The sequence below is a fragment of the Trichoplusia ni genome, chromosome 9 (genome assembly GCF_003590095.1).
Source record: "Trichoplusia ni isolate ovarian cell line Hi5 chromosome 9, tn1, whole genome shotgun sequence".
NCBI lineage: Eukaryota > Metazoa > Arthropoda > Insecta > Lepidoptera > Noctuidae > Trichoplusia > Trichoplusia ni.
The window spans coordinates 12,394,333-12,418,090 of NC_039486.1; the positions used below are offsets into that span (position 1 = coordinate 12,394,333).

Sequence of the window (23,758 nt, forward strand, 5' to 3'; positions counted from 1 at the left end):
TACACATTTGTAACAAATTCCTTGATGCCGATATTCCTTTTTAATACTACATTACTGGCACTATATATCAAAAAAGAAAAACCAAGATTTATGCGAAAAATAAAAGGTTTTAATAAAACAAAATATTTGATATCACATGAAATCATACCCTTTTATTTTCAGTTTCATTTAATATGATTTTATAAATACAAAATTATACACTAGTCGAACGGTGGAAACTTGCTTACAGATATCTCAGATATTCCACATTGAGCAAATGCAAGCTTTGTTAAACACACATTGTTATTCGTTGACGCGTTTTACAATTTTATATTCATCATAATTTTTATTGTAATTATATCAAATTCGTTTGACCTGTGATAACAAAGTATTGCGAGTGTTACTAATAATTTAACGAACGATAAACTAATTCACAATAAACCGAATTAAAAAAAAAACATGTACAAAACTTCATTATTTCACCATAAACATTTATGTATCAAACAACCCTAAACTCAAACAATTTTTTTTAATATCACAGGTCAAGCAAATCTCTCCTTTACTGGTACACAAACATTTTCACTATTTCTATGACAGGTGAAAAGCTTGTACATCACTATAGGGTCCCAAAAGGCTTACCATGAAGAAACAGGTGTTACAGCTCCATTTGAAATAAGAACGATGAGAATTGCGCGAGCACTTTTTGTCATTTATTGTTAAATTTTTGCAGGGTTTAGGCTCAGATATGTAAACCGTGAAGGCGTTTGAATATTCTTGCCAAAAAAAGGACTGTATTTATTTCAGGCTTCATAAATAACTGGGAGATTTTTTTACTGCGGATTTTTTTTTAAACATACTGTGCAGCTTTGATAAGTTTTTTTTTCTAATAAATGGATAAATATAACTCCATCGTATAGCCAGCCAGGGTGTTATGGCGCAACTTAGGGCTCGCCTGTCTTGCAGTGGGATTGCTGCCAATAGGCTGAAATTGATTTAATGCAGACTACAACTTAGTATCATCATGGTAGACCTTCTGAACTAGTTTTGAGGTAACTATTTTGTTGTAACATATCGGCTATATGTTGCGTTTAATCCATCAATATCACACGGCTTTGTATCAATTATTCGATATATAATATTATTTACAAGTATTGAAGAAAGGATATAATTTATAGCAATTATTTTAAGTACTTATAAACCAATCGTTATACCTCCTTACTAATAAATTTGATAGGTTTTACGGCAGTGTATATTACATATCGCTATACTAAATTGGATGCTTGTCAAAAATAATGTAACATTATGTCCGACTTTATTGGTAGTTAAATAATAACATTCTATTTCATTAAAGGAGAAACTTGTCATGTTTTGGTAACATAAATGCTATTTTAGAAACACCGCCATCTAGTATCGAATAACATAAACAATAAATTTAATGAAATTGATGTTGATCAATACCAATCTTAGAAACCAGTACTTTGTATTAAATATGTCTGGTATTAAAATATTAAACAGTTTTAATTTTTACGTCTTATAACATTAAAGTCCAATATTGCTTGACAAGGTGTTTTACTAGTTACATCACTCCTAACAAACATGCAGTTTTATATAGCCATATTCACAACGCAAATCGTACATTTCTAACACCTGAGCAGTAAGTATTAATACTATTAAATTTTAATTATCTCTCTTAGACTACCGCACAGTTAGGTAATTATTTCTATATCTATCGTAAACATTTTTATAAGTAAGAAGGTTATAGTCAATTTCAGAGAATTTAAAATAGCAGTCATAATTTTTTATATATGATTTCTGCTTGTGATTGTTTTGAACTTGGTTCAATATATTGGTGCCAACATTGGTAAAACGACCATGAAACATTGACAAGGGGAGAGAGGTGCCTTTAGACTTGTATAATACTGAAACGACTGTCGCAAATTTTACTTAATGATAACAAACTCTCGTTGTTTTTATTACGAAATATATGCTAAAATCGATTGTCATCGACGTGACAAGCGCGCGTACCCCGATTGTCTTTTCCTACTATTCTGTTTCGTGGAGTGGACGGAGTTGTTCCAAATACTTTTGATAAAACCAAAACATCAACTGCCAATGTTGGCACCAATTTTATACCAATTATTCTTACATCTATGCGCGACAGTGACGTTGGGGCAAACTTGTAGAGCTAATAATTAGTGAAAAAACTCAATTGCTTGTGAATTAATTTAAATGAGACTGAATTATCACTGCTATTTTAACGTTTAAATAACAAATAAATAACAGATCTTCACATTGAATATTATTCAAGTCAAATCTGTCTCGATTCACAATCTTAGCTTCACTCAATAATAATTTGATCTTTGGGTGTTATTTAATTATTTAATGTTCAACTGTTGATACATACATTTTATTTAGTTTCCTCCTCAAATACATACTATTATTTCGAATACAATTTATTTACCAATGCTCACGATTTACCTAACTTGGTTGAAAATTCCAACCCATTTTTTCACATACAGTGCATCTTAAACATCAATTAATTAAATAACTCCAACGCAAACTTTTAACACTCCGCAACCGACCTCTATTCGGCCAGTCGTCTCGTAACGTCACAGAAAACAAAAAAATAATTTAAATAGAAAAATAAATCAAACGTGAATGAAAAAAAATGTATCTAAATGTTACATTTATGTTAGTACAACCTTATCCTATGTAAGCAATATACGTTAATTCAGCTTATTTTTTAAATTTTATTTAAATGAAATGTCAGTGCATAAATTTTGTTTACTCTTCACACCTAAAAAGCCAAATTGTTTTTATATTATTAGGAATTTTATTCTCAATAATTATTTTTAACGGACAGTTATGCACATGGTTTATTTCATTGGTCGTTCTATAATGGCTTTTTATTAAATATATTATTATTTATACTAGCGGGGTACTCAACAATTTATAACTTTCAGGTAATCTCTGATAGAAAAATTTGTTTGTCACCCGTCTAACCTACTTTTTTTATTCTCTACCAAAAATAGGGTTTTAAAAATTATCATTGTGTATCAAAATTCTATACTTGGTACTTTTTGATCATCCCTAGACACCAGTCACTGACGGTGGAGGAAAACGTTGTGAGAACACCTTGATTCTGTATTGGTATCACGAACCTGCAAGCGAACAAGCGAATCAATCAATCAAGGAGGATCAATGCTCGTTCCTTCTCTACAAGGGCTGAGATTATAACCCTGTGGTATTACTAATTTATGTATAAAGGTATAAGAAAGAATAGAAATTAGTAGTTAATTTCGGGCGTATACTAATCTAATCAAATATTTTGTTCTACAAATTTCAAGTCTTTGAACACGTGTAGGTCACGGGTGACCGACGTACACTTACTCCGTCGGCCACCGGTGACCGATGTTCTACTGCTAGATGTTTGTGTTAATCCTAATGCGACCAATCAAAGTACCGTGTGCATGGAAAGGGCGCGTCTATAGTAGATATAGCAAAATGACGTATATACATGTAATATAAACCTTCTGTACATATCACAGACCAGTTTTTAGTGTTTAGTTTTAAACCTAACCTAGAAGCCTGGATGTAATGCCATTAGATTATGCCGAAATCTTTTTATACAAAAGTGGTACACAACCTTGATTTTCATATTCTGCTAGTGTATTTTGTCACCTAAAATACTATCCAAAGGTAAAATTTAAAAAAAAAATCCTTTATAATTTTTTTTTCTAACATCATTACGTCCAGGCATTGAATATTGGTAATCTCACTCACAATTTGGCTAATTAGGAATGTTTTACGGTTATAATTCGACTACAACTTGGACGACAAAAACTTGACGAAACAACGAAACTGGAACTATAAATTGATGTAGATAAGATCTAAACTTGTAGGTCTTTTAACGGTTCATTCTGAGAGACTAACCCTTGCAGTTTTAGACTTTATGAACATTAATTACAGTTCTTTATCGTTTGGCAGATAACTCTTTCGTCAAGTCTAAGCATGGCCCAATGTAAATGATGTCCGCTAGCCGTGTAGGCAGTGATTGGTACTTCGCCAACATAACACTCTTCTTTTTAAATCGAAGTTAAGCTGAAAACAGACCGACTACATTTATAGTAAGTTATTGAAATGCGGATTTTAGTACAAATGTAGCGAGTGTGCTTTCAGCTTTATTTATGATCGGATAAAATGTGGAATGTGATATTCCAGTGTCTAATTACCGTTTTAGCACAAGACCAAAAAGATGGGTTGAACAGTAAGTATCTAGTTATTTTTTTTTAACTTACATTTATGAAACTTTATTTCACAAACTACAGATTTACCATACCTGTAAGATATATAATAGTGATCATAATTTTTTAGATTAGTATCATTACTGTATAAACTATCTTCTTGCCTTCGTGCTAAAAACGAACGCTATACCAATGAGATTAATACCAAATTGATCGATAATCGAAATACAAACGATATATCTTCTCGATTAGCATAATAATTTAAACCGATATCCACTTCGATATTATAGTAAACTACATGTCACAATTTTAAATTTCGAGTACTCTCTCTACATTCTTTTTAATTATTATTTTTAAATGCTTTAACAGCTCCGCAACTCATATTCACCCACTTTAAATAGTATACGTACTTTAAAACTCGTCATTCACAAAAATACTATTCATTACGTCCCTGCATGACACACAACAACCACAATTTAATTTACGTCACATCAACAAACAAAAACGCAACAATCGGAAAGTCAAATCCATTTTATTCGCCTTCAAACTCGAACAACTTACAATCTATTCAACTCTACCCATTTGTACATTGAACCAGGCTTACCACGAATTTGAGAATAATAATTTACAAGGTAGATGACTACATTTTAAATCCGACAGATATGGTCATAAAAAATATTAGTCATGTGTTCTTTATTTTTCTATATCATCAATCGAGTCGATGGATTGAAGTGAGATGCATGACGTTACGTTTTAGTAGTAAATTATGACGTCATAAACGCTCTCTTTAGATCTGATCCGCTTTATCTAAATAGAAATTTTGAACTTGGATATTTGGATAAAACAAAAAACACACGCCTAATATACCAAACTTATTACCAATCGGACCTTGTCATCTACCTCAACCAACAATAATATTCAATCGTACTGTCAACAGTTCACTCATTCACTTAGCGTGAATCTAAATTGAACCTGAATTAGTGTTAATACGTTCACTTTCTAGCGTGTTGCAAGTACCTCGATACGATGGCCTGTAGCTCCTGCGGCAGCTTCGTGCGGTCGTACTTAGTGGAGTAGGCGCGGACCGTGTGGCTCAGCTGCGAGTGCAGGTTCAGTAGCGGCTCCAGTCCGATGCTTCGTAACGACTTCGCGTTCTTATATACAACGTTATCTAACTCAGTCTTGTTTATCAGTACTTTCTCTGCGTCTGAAAAGGTATTTATAAAGGAGGTCTTATATATTTTGGAATCTTATTTTGAGTCGAGTACAAATTATATGTAAATGTAAGTACGTACCTGCCGTTGTCACGTCTTGCCCTGAATTCCTCTTCTTTGGTGATGATTTTGTTGGTGATTTTTCTGTTGACTTTGCTGGACTGGAAGAGAACAACAATTTGTTACTGTCAGAATTATTAGATGACTGTTGGATTATTACAGAGCAATCTTTATTCTGCTTCATTTTTTAATCACGCGCGTGGACGATGTCCTCTAGCCTTAGACGTAGCTGAGAATGGGGCAATGCTTGACCAATATTGGGGCCAATACCAACTAAAACTACTATAGGTTGGCTATTTAGTTCAACATGAGAAGCTTTATACTATGCTTACAGTCAAAGCAATCGGTGTTTGTCATGCAATTAGGTTTTGAGGTGTTGTAAAAATAGATGTTGTCAGACCTATCGAATATGTACACAAAATTTCATAAAGATTATAAAAATTTCATCCGTTTCAGACACGTGTTCAATTTTGTGTACCAAGACATGAGATTTGATATATTAGATGAGTTCTATTTATGATAGTAGCAGTATACCTTTCTATGACATGGTTATTGACGACAGTCTGCGCGGTGATGTTGAACGCGGAGTCGTCCTGCGGCCTCCGCAGCGGCGCGTCGTCGTCCGAGCCCGACGAGGTGGACACCTCGCCGTTAGGGAGCGGCGTCGACGTGATCGGCTTGTTCTCTTTCGACTCCTCGTCTGTTATTGTTATACTCGTGTCTTTGAACGACTGTAAGTGGAATAATCAATTACAAATTATGTTTAGAAATGTTTCATATTACTTATCTGGAAATAGATATTCTATCGACGCATTAAACAAAAGGTTTAATGCTTAAGGTTTTGTCTGAATATACGCTAATTTAAGATCAGATACTTATTTAACTTTATTTTATTATAAGTAAGTAACTGTCTTATCGTAGCTAAGCTATAACCGCATAAGTGAATCGATCACAGGTTAAGCTATACTTGACGCGGTTGGTATGTAAATGGGTGACCATCTTTGTCATAACGAGTTCCTCCGTGTTTCGGAAGGCACGTTAAATTGTGGGTCTCGGCTGTTATTCCTACATCTTTGACAGTCGTTACAGGTAGTCAGAAGCTTGAAAAAAGTCTGACAACCAGTCTAACCAAGGGGTATCGTGTTGCCCAGGTAACTGGGTTGAGGAGGTCAGATAGGCAGTCGCTCCTTGTAAAACTCTGGTACTAAGCTGAAACCGGTTAGGCTGGTAGCCGATCCCAACATAGTTGGGAAAGGCTAGGCCAATGATGATAAGTAACTGTCTTATTTTACAAACATGCAAGAGACATGCGCAATGACAGCCTGACTCAGAATAAAAGTGTGAATTACAAAAATACTAGTCCTACGCGGTATTCGTACCCGCGACACGACACGCAACGAGGGTTCAGCGTGACGATATCTACCTATACCTACCATTCGGCCAACCACGCAGTTAAACCCATACTCACAATATAAAGTAAGCACGATAAAATTACACACAAGAAGTTTAGTTAGTTTAATCTAGTTCACATACCCTGGAAGTCCTCGCACGCTTAACGACGAGTCCCTTGGACCATGCGTTCATCCGCCTGCGCTTGCGCTTGGCCGAGTGTGCGTCACTCTTGTCGCCGTTCTGTGGAGTCCGCGACTTGTCGCTCACTATCGAGTCGATGTGTTCTGTAAATAAATGTCTGTGATTAGATTCAGGTTAATTTCTATTTTTATGGCAAGGAGTTAAAACCGACCCTTAAATGTATAAAATTTACCGTTTTTACCAAAATTTAAATCAATTTGAACTATTTAATAACTAATAAAAACTACAATATTTTTTTACATTACTACACTACCTTATTCTATATCCAACTAACAATACATCCATAATAATTCAACAATGTCATTTAACCATCACACAAAAAGAAACCTTATCCCCGCATACATAAAACATCTAATATTTAAAAAAGTATTTTTAAATTGTATTTTTTACGGGCCTTAGTAGAAAAACAAAGTATTACTATTTTTCAACTGCGGGTAAATGAAACTCAATTCGCAGGAACAAGACTTACGTAAATTAGAGGCCGTATATATAAAGTCAGGCAGATCGTTATCCGCCATGCCCTCCTCCTGCCTCCGCTTGGCTATCTCCTGGCACTCCAGCTCGAAGTCGCTGTCCATCTCCACGTCGATGAGCGCGTGCGCATGGTCGCGTAACGAACACGCTTCGTGACGTATCTGTTTGTCTGACGACGTTCTGAGGGGGTGATGGGAGTGTTTAGATGTGAGATAATTGGCAGAGTAATTTAGCAAAATATCAATGTATATTTGTTGGGATTAAGCCGAGAATTCAGTTTGTGACAAGTATCAATCTACTTTGTTTTATAAGAAGACTGGAAATGTTTGTATGTTTAGAGTTCCGTACCCAATTGATGAAAAGGAGTAAATACATTTAAGAAATTAGTTTTTCTTTAGCCTATTTGTACGGAACCCCCACTTGACCGGTTTTATATCTTTGGCATGTTGCGTCAAATCTATTATTTTTTTCTTCGTTTTTGAGAGTAAAAACTGAATTCAAGGCTACATTATCATGTACTACGACGATGAACCTTGACGTAGCAACAAATGGTATAATTTTTTAATTACATTTATTTACTCAAGTTGTACCAAAGTTCTACGTAGATTTATCGTAGCATAATCCATATTTATACTAGTCCCATATAGCAGAGCATAATAATATAGGATTCCCATCAGATATAAATATTATTCTAACTGCTACCCGCTGTATTTTAATTACATATTCGTTGCGGTACTCTATTACTATACAATATCTTTATTTATATCATACGATATAAAATGGTATTCAATTCACTATTATTTCGCAAAATTTTTAACACAAAGTCCAAGGATTAGGTTCCTCATAAACATTTGGTCATGTGATCCACGCCCTTTTAATAACAGGCCGACTCGTCAAAACTCAGTGTGCGCGACATGTCGCGGGTTTGATTCACATGTAGGAAAATGTTTTGTGCGGTCAACGAACGCTTGACCTGAGTCTGAGTGCCTTTGTGGATGTAACTTCAATGTTTTCGAAACCCCCCGAAACAAGGGAATAAAATTCTTACTACGGAAGTCATAAAAAAAAAAAAGTTGTAGTCATTTTTGGTACTTAACTGTTGATCCATTTTACATCTTTTTAACTAAAGCATAAATTTGCGAAATAATATAAAATTAACACCATTTCAATTGACAGTTGTATTTAATTTCATCATATTTAATAGTACTAAATATATCTAAGCTTACACATACTTACATCTACCTATATCATGTTAGTCTATGCTACATACATGCTGTACCGCTCTACATGCAACGTCCGACGTACTAGCGGACAAAAGGTTAGAGGATGTATTCAATACATTGGAGATTTTGTGGTTTTTCATAGGCAGGTAGGAGAATAACGAATTAAGACTTTATTTCGTTGGAGTAAAGGTGATATTGATTTAGAACGGAGTAAGTAGTTTTTTTTTTCGTAACTTCGTGAATCTTCGTCATTCTTCTTTATGTTGAGAAAATAATTTAATATATGATTACCATACCCAAAGGGTTCAGCAAAAAATATTACTTGGGCTGCGATGTCTATCCGTCTGTCACTAGATCTTCTATCTCATGAACCCTGATATCTAGACAGTTGAAAACGTCAAATAATCAATATAAAATCGAGGTTATACAATTTTTATGGTTGTCCATTTTATATTGCAACTTTGTTTTTCTTTAGCTAATTTGTGCGAAACCCTCAATGTCGCGAGTCCGAATCATTCCTTACCGCTTTTAATTACTAATATATCATCTTACAAAGAAGTTAAATTTATCGTTAAGTACGCCTGAATTAAAACCAAGAAAACCTCAAATGTATATACATAACAATATTGATACTGCGTTAATCAGCGATATACTGTAAATGTATAATAATATTCTATTTAATGTGCTATTAATAATATGTTATTTACAAAGCGTTTGTTTTGCTCATACCGTAACATCCCTCTAGCCCTTTGATTGGCGCCGGGGGAATGTGGAAAGAAAACACGTTCAAATAAATTATAATATAATGGTGAGTACACAATGGCCTAGGGTACACTCGTATATAAAACCTTTTCCCTATTTTATATGAGAATTTGAAATGAGATCAATTTCAATTGTTTTAAAAATACTAACATAAAGTATTTAATGCTTGTGTAGTGTATCACTTGCACAAAGACACCCAGATTCAGAACAAGCATTTGTTCATCACAGAAACTCTTGTCATAAACGGGGATCGAACCCGCGACACGTCGCGTACAGTGAGTTTATCGACGTGACCTCAAACACTCGCACAAAAGATCGAAATATAACGATTTTGGAAAGCGTAAAGGGAGGGGATTTTGCCCAGTAGTGACTTAGTAGTAGCACTTTAATATATAGATACAAAATGAAGACTACCATAGACCATTGTGTAGGAAAAAGTCAAATTAATGGATGAACATCATAAACAAAAGGGTAGTGAAATAATGTTAATAAAATAAATGGGTAAAAACTCTTTAAATTAAAAAGGAATTAACGAGACCTCATCTACCCACTTCTCCTTATAAACCTGTTATAAATTTAGTATGGATTCATTATAAACCAATTGTTAACCTACAACAATCTCAGTAAGACCTGTAAATATATCAGAGACTATATTAATAAACTATGACGTCACAGCTCAGTACCTGTCTGGGTTATACTCCAATGCGTTTGCGCATATGAGGTCGATGTCATCGAGAAACTCTTTGGCGCAGTTGTATTTGTGCATGTCGACTTTAGTCATCATCGTCTCGAGATCCATTGGTTGTTTTATTATATCGAGGTAGTCTGTCACCTAAAAAAAGAAGATATCATTATACATAAGTCAAAAAGAGAGGCCAATGCCGTCGTACACTTATACTCTCAATTCTGCGGGTCGAATTTGCTGTAGTGCTTACGACCGAGTGTTTAGATCGAAACTCGATCTTGCCTGTCACATCAGGGCTCACGCTAGGAAGTGAATTGCCAAGGGTCGCCGTTATCCAAAACGATGAGGAGGACTATATATAGACATTTTGAATCGAACCAGCTTAGCAACGCCTTCAGACTAATGAGGTCAAACTAAAATCAACCTGACAATAACCACTTGAAGGTTTTTTTATTCGACTTGATTATTGTCTATAAGACCGACGACTGAGTTCAAATATGTTTCCCACATGAATGCGTTCAATATTATTGAAGCATTTATTGGTTACAAAAAAGTTATACACACCAAAATGTGTGTCAGTTTGTCGGCGAGATAAGATTAATGTGATTATTAAAACTGTAAAGTTCATAAATAAAATATAGCCCACCTCTTCTAAATCGACAGGCTTGGTGAACTTGTAGAAGCGTCTGTTGGAGGCGAGCTTGCGGCATATGTCTCGCAGGAAGATGCGTAACTCGCGCAGTTTGTAATCCTCCTTGCGTTTGCGACGAGTCTCTTCTTCGGCGGTCTCCCGTACCGGCGGCGGTGGAGGGGCTATAGGGGACATAGCGTTAATTGTAGTTTTATACATTTAATTTTAACTGATATCTTAAAGTTGGCTTTTTCGTCTGTAAGATCGCTTGAATGGAATGTGATTGTGTTTATTTTATCTTGATTCTATAACAACGTCATTAAACTTCCTCTACCTGGTGTATTTTCAAGGTACTAATTTCAAATCTCAAGAATACGTGCAGTAAAATACTAGTTAATGTTCTAACAATGTTCGTCTGCGAGCTACATCAAATAGTGGTCTCATTTCCTGACCTTCTCCACCTTCTCAATGAGACCAGTTAAGGACACATGCGTCGAATTATTCTTAATAACAGGCATACGACCTTTTTCACCTATTTATATATGGTATATCTTACCTAGCGGTAAGGGAGGCGGCGGTTCGTTATTCTCTACGGGAGGCGGTTCTAACAGAGCCTCCGCAAGCACAGGCTTCAGGAAGTTGATGACCTCGGCCGCACTCGGCTCGCGGACGCGGTACACGCACTCCTTGTATACCGGGAACATCTCCTGCAACTGGAAGGAAGGTGAAAACACTTATTAAAATTAAAACAAACCAAACTGCGAAAATTTAGCCATATGGCGAGTCAAACAAATGGTCATAAGCATCCTCAAAAATTATTTCCGGATCTTATGATGCAGTCAGTTAAAAGAAAGAAAGAAAAAATAATAATTGGCAACAGCACACAAATAAAACAAAATAAATAAACAAAAAATTATTAAGCATAAGAATTTTAGTATGTGAATGCAGCTGCACCAAAAAGGCCTCAGTTCAGCATTAAGGACTGTCGGTATTTTAATTTCATTAACTACTATCGGTATTAAAATAAAGTAGCGTTAAAAGCGACTTTATCCTAAAGCATTTAGGTTGGCAATCTATCAACAATCCCTACCTCAGGCGGTAACAGATCGTGATGGACATCAGACGTGGCTAGCAGTAGGGTGTTCTCTCCCGCCGCTCTCGCGCGACACAGTTGCCGCAGTAGCGTGGAGAGCGTGTTCCACACTAACACTATGTCACGGATGAAGAGCACGCAACCGCGGTCCGCTCGGCGACACTCAGAGAATACCTGTGGAATTATAGCACTGGTATAATGTATGGCAAATAGTTTTGACTAAGAGGGGGGAAGACTGGGAGAGGTAATGAAATAAAGGCCTCCCTAAGTAAAAAAAAATAATACTTTTGTGGCGAGAGCTTTCACAAACATTTTGAATGTTTGTGAAAGCTCTCGCCACAAAAGACATTACACATTATGTAAACTGGACTAATCAATCTGAAATCAAAGCAATGCTTTAGCACGAGCTTAATATGCAATGATTAGCTCGAGACGGAGTATCGAGGAGCTGCAGAGATTGGTAAAGCTTTTTTGTCATAACTACCTAGGCTTACCTACCTAAGAGGTACAATAAAGATTAAGTAATTGTAACGGTCACCCGATTGCCATGCCGTGCCGCGTCGTTTGGGATCAGCCAAAGCCAGAGCTACAGTCATGACAACCAAGTAAGTCGCGGCTGTCACAGCTAAACAGTCAATTGACTAGCAAGTCATGTTCGCCTAGCAAACTCACACAGCGGGCGTTATCGTTAAATATTGTCACTCTTCCTGTTTCATAATGTGAATAAAAAGTTTAATCTGCACAGCTCGACCCTTTTAAAACACTAAGTCCACACAGGCCACGTACCGATATGAGCGCCTGTTCCTGCGTGAAGGTGTGCGCGGAGTGCAGCGTGGCCATGCTGAGCTCCTTCACGCTGCAGTGCTCCAGCTGCGCCAGCAGCGCCGGCGCCACGTGACTCTCCGCGCACTCGCCCGTGATCAGTAGCACGCTCTGCGATAGGGATGGGTCGGAGCTCCTGGAAGACAACTTTATATTAGTTTCGTCGTCATGTTAACGCGACCGTAAAAGAATAACATAGGTTTAAAAAAACAAATTGATTCCCGCCTTAAGATATTATTTGTGTCGCAGATTTCTTCCTTAACGAAGCTTAGCGGCTTCTTCTGCCAGACACATACAGTCTAAACTTGCGTTTGATCAAGTGTTAATATCGATAATGCAGACAAGAGCCGAATGCAGAAAAAAAGGGCAAAATGGCTTGATAATTTTCGCAGAAATAAATAGGGAAAGGCATGTCATTTCTTACTGCAATTTACATAAAGGAGAAATAAAATACAACAAATCTATTACCGCTCCGCCTCGTCGGCGTGATGCTGGTGCAGCGGGAACACATGCTGCAGCATGGCGGCGGCGGCCTGCAGCTGCGCGCCCAGCAGTGGGACGGCGTGGGGGGGCAGCCGCCGCGCGGGAGGGGGGGCTGCGCGACCGCCCGCCGCCACCAGCGACCGCATGGCGGACTCCAGGTCACGACGAGTCACTTCCACCTGATACAGACATATACATAAGTTTATTGTAAACTCTATAAGGCATGCTATGCGATTAAATAATATCTCATGTTAAAATGTTGCAAGTTTTTGTCAGTCATATATATTGCCACATTCGTGGCAAATGAAAGGTAAGTATAAAACGGGCCACGACATTAAAAATTATATCTGTGATTATTAAATAATCTCAAATACATATATCCTTGCCTCATCCAATAAAGTCAAAACTCACATTCTTAGCATCTATCACCAGTGCATGTTCACTTTCGTATACTTGTGGGTACACTCGTCGCAGCGCCTTCAATACGGCTTCAGAACATAATGCCTTCAGATCGGAACCTGCATAAAAACAACACCAACTATTAGCATTCTTCACTTACCCATATTTTTCCACTATCAAAATACAACAACAGAATACGCAACAGTTAATTACAAATAACAAAATCACATAAAATTTAACTATAGCTATTATGTATAATGATATGATTTCCTCACTCGATTTGCTTACCCACACCAAAACTTTGTCACCCAAACTGATTAAAAGCATTCATGTTTCTAGAATTCGTTCCATCTCGAGCCTGCATAACTTGCTCAATGCTCTTTATCAAGAGAATGAATAAATATGGCCTCTTACCTCCATAGCCCGCCGTGAGTTCGGCCAGATGGTCCAGCGTGTGTGCGGGCGGTCTGGGCTGCCAGTCCCGCGTGTAGATGTCGAGGATCTGTCGGCGCGCGTCGGCGGCGGGCGGCGGGAAGTGCAGCTCGCGGTCGAAGCGGCCCGCGCGGCGCAGGGCAGGGTCCACCGCGTCCAGGCGGTTTGTAGCGCCTATTATTACTACCTCGCCTCTGAGGAAAACAGACAATCAGGTAGGAATACCAGTTGGAGAATCAAACAAAACAGTTATTCAGTTCAGCAAAACAGTTTGAGTATTACTGAACTTTAACTTCGTGTAGTTGAATTAGACACAATTGAGTTCTGAGAATATTTTTTTTTAAGTGAACTTGTAATATAAATTAAATTCAATGCCGATTTCTTTAGTAAATATCCAATAATGACTTCGAAACATACCTGTCACACAGACCGTCCATCTCTGCCAGTAATGTACCGACAACGCTGGTATGAACTTGTTCTTGTCGCACGCTACGCACCGGCGCCAGCGCATCGATTTCATCGAAAAATATTATTGATGGTTTCATTTTGTTCGCCTAAATCAAAATAATAAAAAAATGAGTAAATTTGCACAGGTGGCTTTTCTCAAAATATACAAGGAAAAAGGAATTATTTTCGATACAAAGATAACATGAAAACAACTGCACATCTCTAGAAATAAACAGATCTCTGAGTACATACCTGTTGAAACAGTAATTTAAGATGCCTCTCGCTCTCCCCGACCCATTTCTTCAAACAATCCGCCCCTTTTCTCATGAAAAACGCAACTTTCCTCCCGCCGACTAGCGTACACTCGTTGGCTAAAGCTCTGGCTAACAAGGTCTTGCCCGTACCGGGCGGCCCGTGGAACAAAACGCCTTTAGCTGGACGAGTCTTGAACTTTTGGAACAACTCTGGGTACATGAGTGGAAAGAGAACCATTTCTCGAAGACATTTTATGTGCTCTTCTAGACCGCCGACCTGCAATGGAAATGATTTATAATTGTATATTGATATGCGTTTGAGAAGGATTGACGAAGTATACTGTCTCATATTCTGGTATTAGGATCGATCTCATTTTGTTCAACCTCATTTTACTGCTGGGTAAGGTTCACAGTTTTTTATCACACGTCCCCTCAACCTAGCCCTCGCATTCAATTTTTGTTTTAGATCCCTATTATACGAAGAATTTCGTTAACGTATAACGTATTTTAAGATGGGATTTAAAAATGTACGTCTATATTAATGATTTTGTTTTGTTTTCTCACCGAAGTAAACCTCACGCTGCCATCAACTTCCACTGGTTGTATGTCTCTCAGTGCTCTGTCCGTTTTCTTATCATCCATCGATTTCGACTTTTGTCTACAAACAGATAAATTGACGTAAAACATGATGAGCCTGCCACATACCAGGCATAGACCCAAAATTATGTTATAATTAATTTAAAGGCCAATTTTTCATAATTTTTGGTGAAATAAAATTATTATTTTTAGTATTTCTACATTGTGCTGTAAATAATTTGAACTCTAAGTCCATTGTAATCTTTTGACGTTAGAATACATAATAGTTGTTCTAGCTGGGTTTTGGATGCCGATATAGAAAAAAAAATTGCCAAAGGCAGCTCCATAGTTTCTGTAGCCCATACTATGACGATACATGTTGATAATAATATTTAAGTCCACTCACCTCCCCTTGGTCTTATTTTTCATAGACACATTAAGATCTTCTTCAGTATCAGAGCTTGACGTACTACTGCTAGTGGAACTGGACGGCGATTGTGCTGCAACAGAAATGTCTTATTAGTAATACTATGCCAATGAAAAGTGAACTTTATTGTAAGAAAATAGGACTTACATCTGATTGTCTTCCTACGTAATATTTTGGGTTTTCTCTCTCTTAAACAATATGGCTTCTTTCTAATGGTAAACGTTTTTGCTGAAAATAAAAGTGGAGTATTTATAACATGATCAAGAACATTTAAAATTAACGACTACCTTAAAAGTAAGTTTATTTATAAAATACAATGTGTTGAAACGAAGAGAACTTTCAAGAAAACAGTAATTTCTATCGAATTGTTAGTCCCTGATAGGCAAAAACTCAATTTCAAACTAGAAACAAGAAAAGATGCTTTAATTGAACAGTTACTTTTTACAAATGATTTAGTGTTTATGCATCATCCTGTGTACATAGATGTCTGACCTCTGGAGCGCGTCTCGTCCTGCGCGATCTGCACGAAGGCGGGCTTGGGCTTGCGCGTGCGTTTGGAGCGGCGTGGCTGCCGGCTCAGCGTCAACTCGCTGCCCGACTCCGACGACGACGACTCTGTGCAACACATTACAATTCAAAATAAAGGAAAATTAAATCGTGTGTGGGCTATAGTACCACGTGTCTGACAGACTAAACTCCCGTAAATATTTTTGCCAAATTCCCGCATTATGTATGAGTTCGACTGTCGGCCCCAGTCGTAGTTAAACAGGTTACCAAAAAAATATATATATCGTGATTTCAACATCTAGTCCCTGCAACTTTGGGGCAGACGCCAGTAAGTTAGCGGCCTTTGGGAAAAACCATACATTACGCATTATGTACCGACACAACAATCAGGCCAAGTGACGTTTCATACCGCTTGACAATGACACAGACAGCGTGACACTTAGGGCGACATTTTTATGCGTCTTTTTTATACGACTTTAAAAACTTGGCGGTCGTGGAACTGAGCCGGCGCTCTTCTACTTTAATGCGCCATCTTACCAGCAAAACCGCAAGTCTTAGAGAGATAGCGATAGCTGATTTTGCGCTCGAAAATGGGCTAATCGCCACTGAAAATGCAGTTATGGGCAAAAGCTCGAACAAAGGTGATTCTTTTCGCCATCGATCGAAACTCTTAGAATATGGGATAGTAAAAGACATTGATAAAACCTTTGGCTATCTTATCCCCAGAATCGTCCACAGCTTCTGTCATCACAGGTCTCGTCCAGATATACCATTTGATGACCTAATTTCCTTCTACGTTAATTTTCATGTAAAACACGAGTTTTCAAGCTATTACCCTTAGTAGAACGAAAGGTGAAAATACTAATGACCTACGACTAAACCTACAACCGCGCTCTCGATGCCAAAGGTCATAGCCTAAGTTGACAATATCATAAAATAAATACAAAGCACATAATTTCACACTCTAAGGTCACAGGGACATCACAAACAATTATATCAAACAAATAATTTAAAATACAAACAATAACAAACGATTGACAGTGACAACTGTCATGGTGAACAATATATTTTTAAATGTCGTCAAAACGAAAAAGCCATTTAAGATTAGAAACTTTTTTTGTGGTTTACTTACCAGTTTCTTGTTGGCTATCATCCTTTTTTGGTTTCGCACGAACCGGCCTTCTTCTACCTCGAGTTGGGGCTTGATTACTGAAAAAGGAAACTAATTTAACAATAAACTAGAAGTTATAACAAAAAATAATCTACGTCATTTTTTGTTGCAAGAAAGGAAAAAGTTAAAGTAAATACAAAGAACAATTGACATACGTAGTATTATTTTATTACCACCATATTTTTATGTTTCTAAATAAATTCCTATTCATTAAAATCTCAATTTTTGACCGACCTTGACTACTACTTCTCTTTAAGTATCGGCCTACATTTGCAGTACTAGTGTATCTGTGTTAAGTATGTAGATAAAAACAAGACAGTGATTTAATTACTCATGTGGAAACGAATTTTAAAGTTAGGCAGAAGTAAATAATAAAGTTTAGTTTTCTATTTGCGGTCGTTTGTTCAGAGGGTTTTACGTGAAAGAGGAACAAGCATACATCCATACATATGAACTTTCTTGATAGAAATAATGGAATTCCATAGCAACCTGCTTAGATGCAAAAAAAAATGTTGACTCATCCTCTTAGATCCTGAAAGACATCGTACCTTTCACTATCCTGTGCTTGCACTGGTTCCTTATTCTCCGTCTTCTCTTCTTTATCGTGTTCTTTGGCGGCTACTTCTGTTTCTGTCTTAACTTCTTCTTCTTTTTTGTTCTCTGCGGCTGGTTTCTTTTCAATGACTGTCTGGTTATTGTCATCCTCTGAATCAGTCTCTGTTGCATCCTAAGCATAAAATTAAGAGTATTTTTAAATATTCAACTCAGGGATGGTAAACATTCTGAGAAAACCATAGGGGTCCACCATCACATCCTTAAGTAATATTATTATGGTTGTAAAAGGGTGACAGCGCAATATACGGCGTAGAGCGGCATCTCTCTTCCACACGAGAGCCATATTACTTTGGACGTGGCGGTAGAGGCAGAAATCTTTAAAAGGAAGCTATAACTGCTATCCTGCAATGGTGCATGCATAGTACGCAATACTCGGTTTACTATACTGGCATAGGTGCAAACCAAACAGAAAGACATGTACATACAGGCAGGTATAATAATTACAGTTTTAATGACTGATGAAATGGTATTCTGAAGACAGTTAAAAAAAATCTTTTGGCTTAGATTTAACTATGTCTCTAAGAGCTTAAGAAAGCGCAACTTACATTGGTTTTTTTGTTATTGAACCTTGCTGATGTTCTCCTTTGCCGGGACAGTTGAGTATCTTCGTCGGTGTTCGTGGGGGCGTGGCGACCGGTCTGCGGCAATGATGACGTCATTATAATGACATGCATTACTATGTTTACGATTTGAGATGATCAACATGCGATGCTAATAATAGAATCATACTATATTTTGCTCGTAAAGATTACTTTAGCTTTAAAAACAGGTGCAATAGTTAAGTATTTAACTGGTCTTTATATTAAAACATTCGGTACAATTAAGACATGTGAACAAACTTATGTCTAGACTTACCAGTTTCTTACTCCCTACTCTGGTCTCATCAGCCGAAGACGATTCGTCTGACGAGCTAGAGCCGGGGAACCCGTACAGGTCGGGGTAGCCCTTCACTTTCAACTCATTCGTGATCCAACTCTCATTGAAGTTATGATGGAGTAGTTTCCGCTTACGACAGCTCCTTCTAACATCTAGAAATTAATATAAACTAATTTTACACAACGCCATCTAGTTTCAAATCTTGTATTGTGACTACCTAAATCAGTTTTAAATCATTACAAATACACAAATTTTATTGATGAATTACGCCAAGACACACAAAATTTGTCTTGGGTGGGTATTATACCTGCGACCTAGATGTAGCAGTCGGGGACCCTAACTAGACCCTAGCTAGACCGGACTACCCACTGGAGTTGCGCAAAATTACGTCACAATTATACTATGCTATAGTAGTTGTAAAATAAATATACGCCAAAAAATACTATGTTTTCATAGGTGTTTAATATACTAAGCCCGTATTTATCAACTTAAGACAATAGCCTACGTAATAAAACTGTTCATATAAGAACGAATCTAAGGCTGACCGTATAGTTAAGCAGCCGGTATTGATTTAACTATACTTACAGGGATTGAAGAATTGGTAAATTTTTAAACTTTAACAAGAAACGTTTTCACACGAAGCGTGTGAAAATTGCACGAAACGCACAGTAGAGAGGTCCCTTACCTTGGCTAGTTTGGGACGGTTTGTTGTAAGGGAGGCTTAAATATTGACTATTTTTTTAACTATATAGATATTTTTTTAAGTATATTGTTAAATAGGTTTAAAACAACACTCACTCTCCTGTATAGGTTTGTCCTCACTGTCTTCCATGTAGTTCTTCCTGGGACCACGACTGTGCCGAATCTTTACGCTTCTGTTTGTTGAGTCATTGTCATCAGCGAAGAATACTCGTACTTGTCTGGATCTAAGGATGTAGTGTATAATGTATAGTGTAATACAATATTAACAAATTAGGAACTATTAAATGATGGAACGGTTTACTCACGCGTATTTATCGACCCCACCACGTCAGCTCATGATTAAGGACTCCGGTTGGGTCCGAAACTAGTCGGACACTCCCGATAAATACGCGTGAGTAAACCGTTGCATTTTTTAATAATAAATCAGTCTTACGACAGATACTCTAAAACTAAGGAACTAAACTGATTTAGGCAATTACTAATTAGAGAAAAAAATATGACAGTTAATAGATCTGTATTTACCTTCTAGAATATTTTTCGGGTTCTGTATCACTTTCGGGGAATACAATTCGAGGCATCTTTATGGTCCTTAGTCGGCGGTTGTCTGGAGAATTGAAATTGTAAACTCTAATTAAGATACATTACATACATTGGTATGTAAAATTGTCGCCTATGGTATTACCGCAATACAGGTTATTTAATAGAATATTAGAATTAACGGAAGTAACTGACGTGATTATGCGTTAACAGAATTAAGAGGTCTTTTTGATTCCATGGCGTAACTTCGTGTAAATTGCATGAGTAAAGGTTGTTTATAAATGCAAAAATATCGTGTTGAAGCAATAAATTGAAAAAAATATCAGAGATCCAAGGAATTAAGGTTTTTTTACTTATTATGAAAGATAAAACTACCCTATACAATTGGTCTGCTAAGAATTGTTATAATTATCTAATTGTTACATTTCATACAAAGTTCGCTGATTTGCTTTAACAAGAACTAAACAATAATCACTTACATTTAGTAGGCCAGCGTTGTATCTTTCTTGTAACTTTATACTGACTACTTCTCAACTCACGAGGTGTCCAATTAGATGCCTAAAATTTTACAACATTTATAAATTGTATGAAAGCCAAAAATATTGCACACAGCTTATACATGCTGCAGCAACTAATACTGTGGGCCCCAATGGGAACTGAACTGTCAAATGGGTTGGCTAACAGGAAATAGGGTTGCCCCCTATTGATGGATATTGGTCTAGGGTAAACTAGGTGCAGAATCAGTGCACACTTATACAAGGTATGTAGCTAGTGATAGCATACTTTTTGTTCTATAAAAAGTATCAAATTTCATATATGTAAGGAGAAAAGAGTATTGGCTCCTCTTAACAATTTGTCGATCTGTATCATATTTGTGGCAATAGGTTGCTGTCTATAATCTATTAAATGCGAATATGCTGAGCCAGTAAAAGAAACAATAAATAAATCACTTCTCAATGTGTTATTAATAAAAAATAAAACTATATGGGAACCACATACACCCCATGCGATAACTAAAGATAACAAATATCCGTTCAAAACAAATTATTATCACAATTTGTGGAAGCTTAGTATTGGATAAGGCAGCAAGGTTCATAGTGGTGTTCTCATACGCTACACCAAGGCTGTCCAAATGGAAATGGAAGTAGACACAAATTTTTCATCATGACAACCAAAACTGTCTCCAGGCACAGATATGCATCCTTAATGTCATAGTGATAGACAAAACTAAAATAAAACATCAGTCTAGCAAGCCACACTATTGCCTGTAGACCTGGAGTTGGCCAGCCCTGGTTAAAAATACCCAAATAAACACATGCCTAAATAAACTACATAAACCTGTGTATCAGGGAGATATTTTACTAATTATAAGGTATTAAACACAGCACAGCACATTAACAACAATTGTAAAGGTATGTTTATAGCAGTTTAAAAGAACTGCCAAATTAAAATTTAAAATAAACAAGCAGTAGTTCTAAATAAACAGTTGTGTAAGTAGTTGAATAGACTACATTGCATTTTATACTCAATTTTATTTTGCTATGAAGCCATTCTCTGAAAGCATGAATTTTGTTTTATCACATTAAGTTCTATATATTATACTAATTCTTTATACTCTAACCGAAAGATGGTTGATTGTTTCATTTTATGTTCTGTAAATAAGTACGCTAGAAAACAATAAGAAAATTGACATGAAATACTTGCAGTATCTAAGCTTTCTACATAAATAAGGCCTAAGACCTAGTAGGATCTAAAAGCTACTGACATTACCTATAGCCGCTAAACATCAATAAAAATGAAGGTGTTAGTTTTATTTGTATCTTTGTCTTGTAAATCAGTTTCTAATAGGAATAGCCTAATTCCATTGCTTTATCAATAATATTGTGTTCTATAACAGCTGGCTGTATTGTTTATCCATGTCATTTTGTACTTAGGTCCTTGCAATATATCTATATTGAATATGTGCCATATTCTTTATAGACTTTATTTATTCTTTATATTTGCAGACATTCATTTTAATGTAAAATGCTACTGTAAAATTTTATTTTGAAAAGAGTAACTTATGGAGTTTCTTGCCGGCTCTTCTCCATAAGAATGACACTTTGGAACCGTGCAACTAGAGTCAGTAATATAACGTTTTAAAAGTGCCTGAGATACAGCCTATTTGAAATAAAAACTTTTTGATTTTGATTTATGTATGTGTTCATTATAAGAATTGTAGCATTCTTCCTATTATACTATTTACATAATAAACACATTTATACAGATATAAAAGCTATTCTTTGTACTGTGTTCTTTCTCACAGGTTTACAGAAACACACAAGTTGCATCACTTGACACTATGTGTTAATTAAGCATATTATACTATAACACAATATTTCTCAAGTGTATATCAATGATTAGATTAAGAATCCAACTTGAAACTAACATGACAATGATTTCATTTGACGAGTATTACTTACTCATCAATACAGCTGACATGTCCCTCATCACACATAACAAGGGTAACTAGTTTAATGTGAGAAATCTCCAGTTTAATTCATAACAACAATATATTTCTAACAATAAGCACTAAAAGCGCATGCATCGCCGTGCACTCGCGACAATTATGTACCTACGAGGAAACAAGGACAGGAAGTTGAGTACACAAGTGTTCTTTACTAAGCCTCGATACCAAACCACTGCACAACATTCTAAACGCTTAATAAACGTCACCTTCTCATCAGAAACGCTGCCCACGTCGTTCATAGCATAATTCCCATCGTCAACCTCCCCGTTTTCTCCATTACTGCGACGGGTTTTCACCATTGCAGTAGCTGTGTCGTAACTTTACATACAAGACCCAAAATCCGTTATGTAATAGACGCAAGAGGTAACAAACACACGCAACTCATAAATCATTAACAACACAAACGATTTACACTCAAAATAGAAAACTAGCACGACAAAGAACGAGCGTTATCGCCCGCACATGTCGTTACACAGCGCCATGTTAAATGAACAATGTAGTTCTGCTCCCAGCGACTTTTACAACTGATAACTCACCGATCAAACGCACCGTTTTCTCTAATACACTTGAGTGAAAAATAATTTTATATTGATTTAACTAAAAGCAAGAAAAATCTATAAATTTAACTGATAGAAACTAATTCCACAACTCACGATGTTTTTATTGACAACTGTCAAAAATTCCCGCAAATTTGTCATTTTTCAAATTGTTAAGGAAATGCACCGTTGTTAGCATTAGTGTCTATGAGTACTCTTTTCGCTTGTTTGCAAAGTGGAGAACAGCATACGACAAAATCCATACATTTGCAATGCTCAAGATGTGTATGGTTAAGACCTGGTAAACAAGAATTCTCTGAAATGAAAATAGAGTTATCTAGATCTACGTTTCGTAAAATTGATTTTTAGATTGTGTAACGCTGGTATTTAAAACTTATTACAATAATTTATTGAAGATATATTTAATAATACACATGAATTTATTATTAGTACTTTTTTTTACATTTCAAAGCCTTTTGTTTTTCTCGTTTACATTACTATAACTAT

General features: G+C 36.4%; 1 protein-coding gene across 3 annotated transcripts; it reads right to left on the minus strand.

Annotated features, from left to right (window-relative positions):
- Positions 1–125: 125 nt before the first annotated feature.
- Positions 126–23,388, minus strand: LOC113497829 (ATPase family AAA domain-containing protein 2-like). Of its 3 annotated transcripts, XM_026877589.1 has the most exons (30): positions 23,252–23,388; positions 22,922–23,033; positions 20,686–20,764; positions 20,192–20,273; positions 19,766–19,893; positions 18,947–19,119; positions 18,637–18,729; positions 18,025–18,203; positions 17,438–17,514; positions 16,291–16,413; positions 15,946–16,026; positions 15,778–15,871; positions 15,360–15,453; positions 14,794–15,072; positions 14,512–14,648; positions 14,077–14,288; positions 13,675–13,781; positions 13,249–13,442; positions 12,745–12,916; positions 11,956–12,132; positions 11,422–11,578; positions 10,881–11,047; positions 10,233–10,381; positions 9,517–9,534; positions 7,560–7,744; positions 7,031–7,173; positions 6,032–6,228; positions 5,519–5,598; positions 5,241–5,430; positions 126–3,140 (listed from the first exon to the last, which is right to left on the minus strand). In XM_026877589.1, the coding sequence occupies exons 2-30, from the start codon at positions 23,012–23,014 to the stop codon at positions 3,044–3,046; spliced, it is 3,957 nt and encodes a 1,318-aa protein (XP_026733390.1). In that variant the 5' UTR covers positions 23,015–23,033; positions 23,252–23,388; the 3' UTR covers positions 126–3,043. The 3 variants fall into 3 exon arrangements, with proteins under 3 accessions (XP_026733390.1, XP_026733392.1, XP_026733391.1); XM_026877591.1 differs by lacking the exon at positions 22,922–23,033; XM_026877590.1 differs by lacking the exon at positions 9,517–9,534 and having other exon boundaries at positions 22,922–23,388.
- Positions 23,389–23,758: the final 370 nt, after the last annotated feature.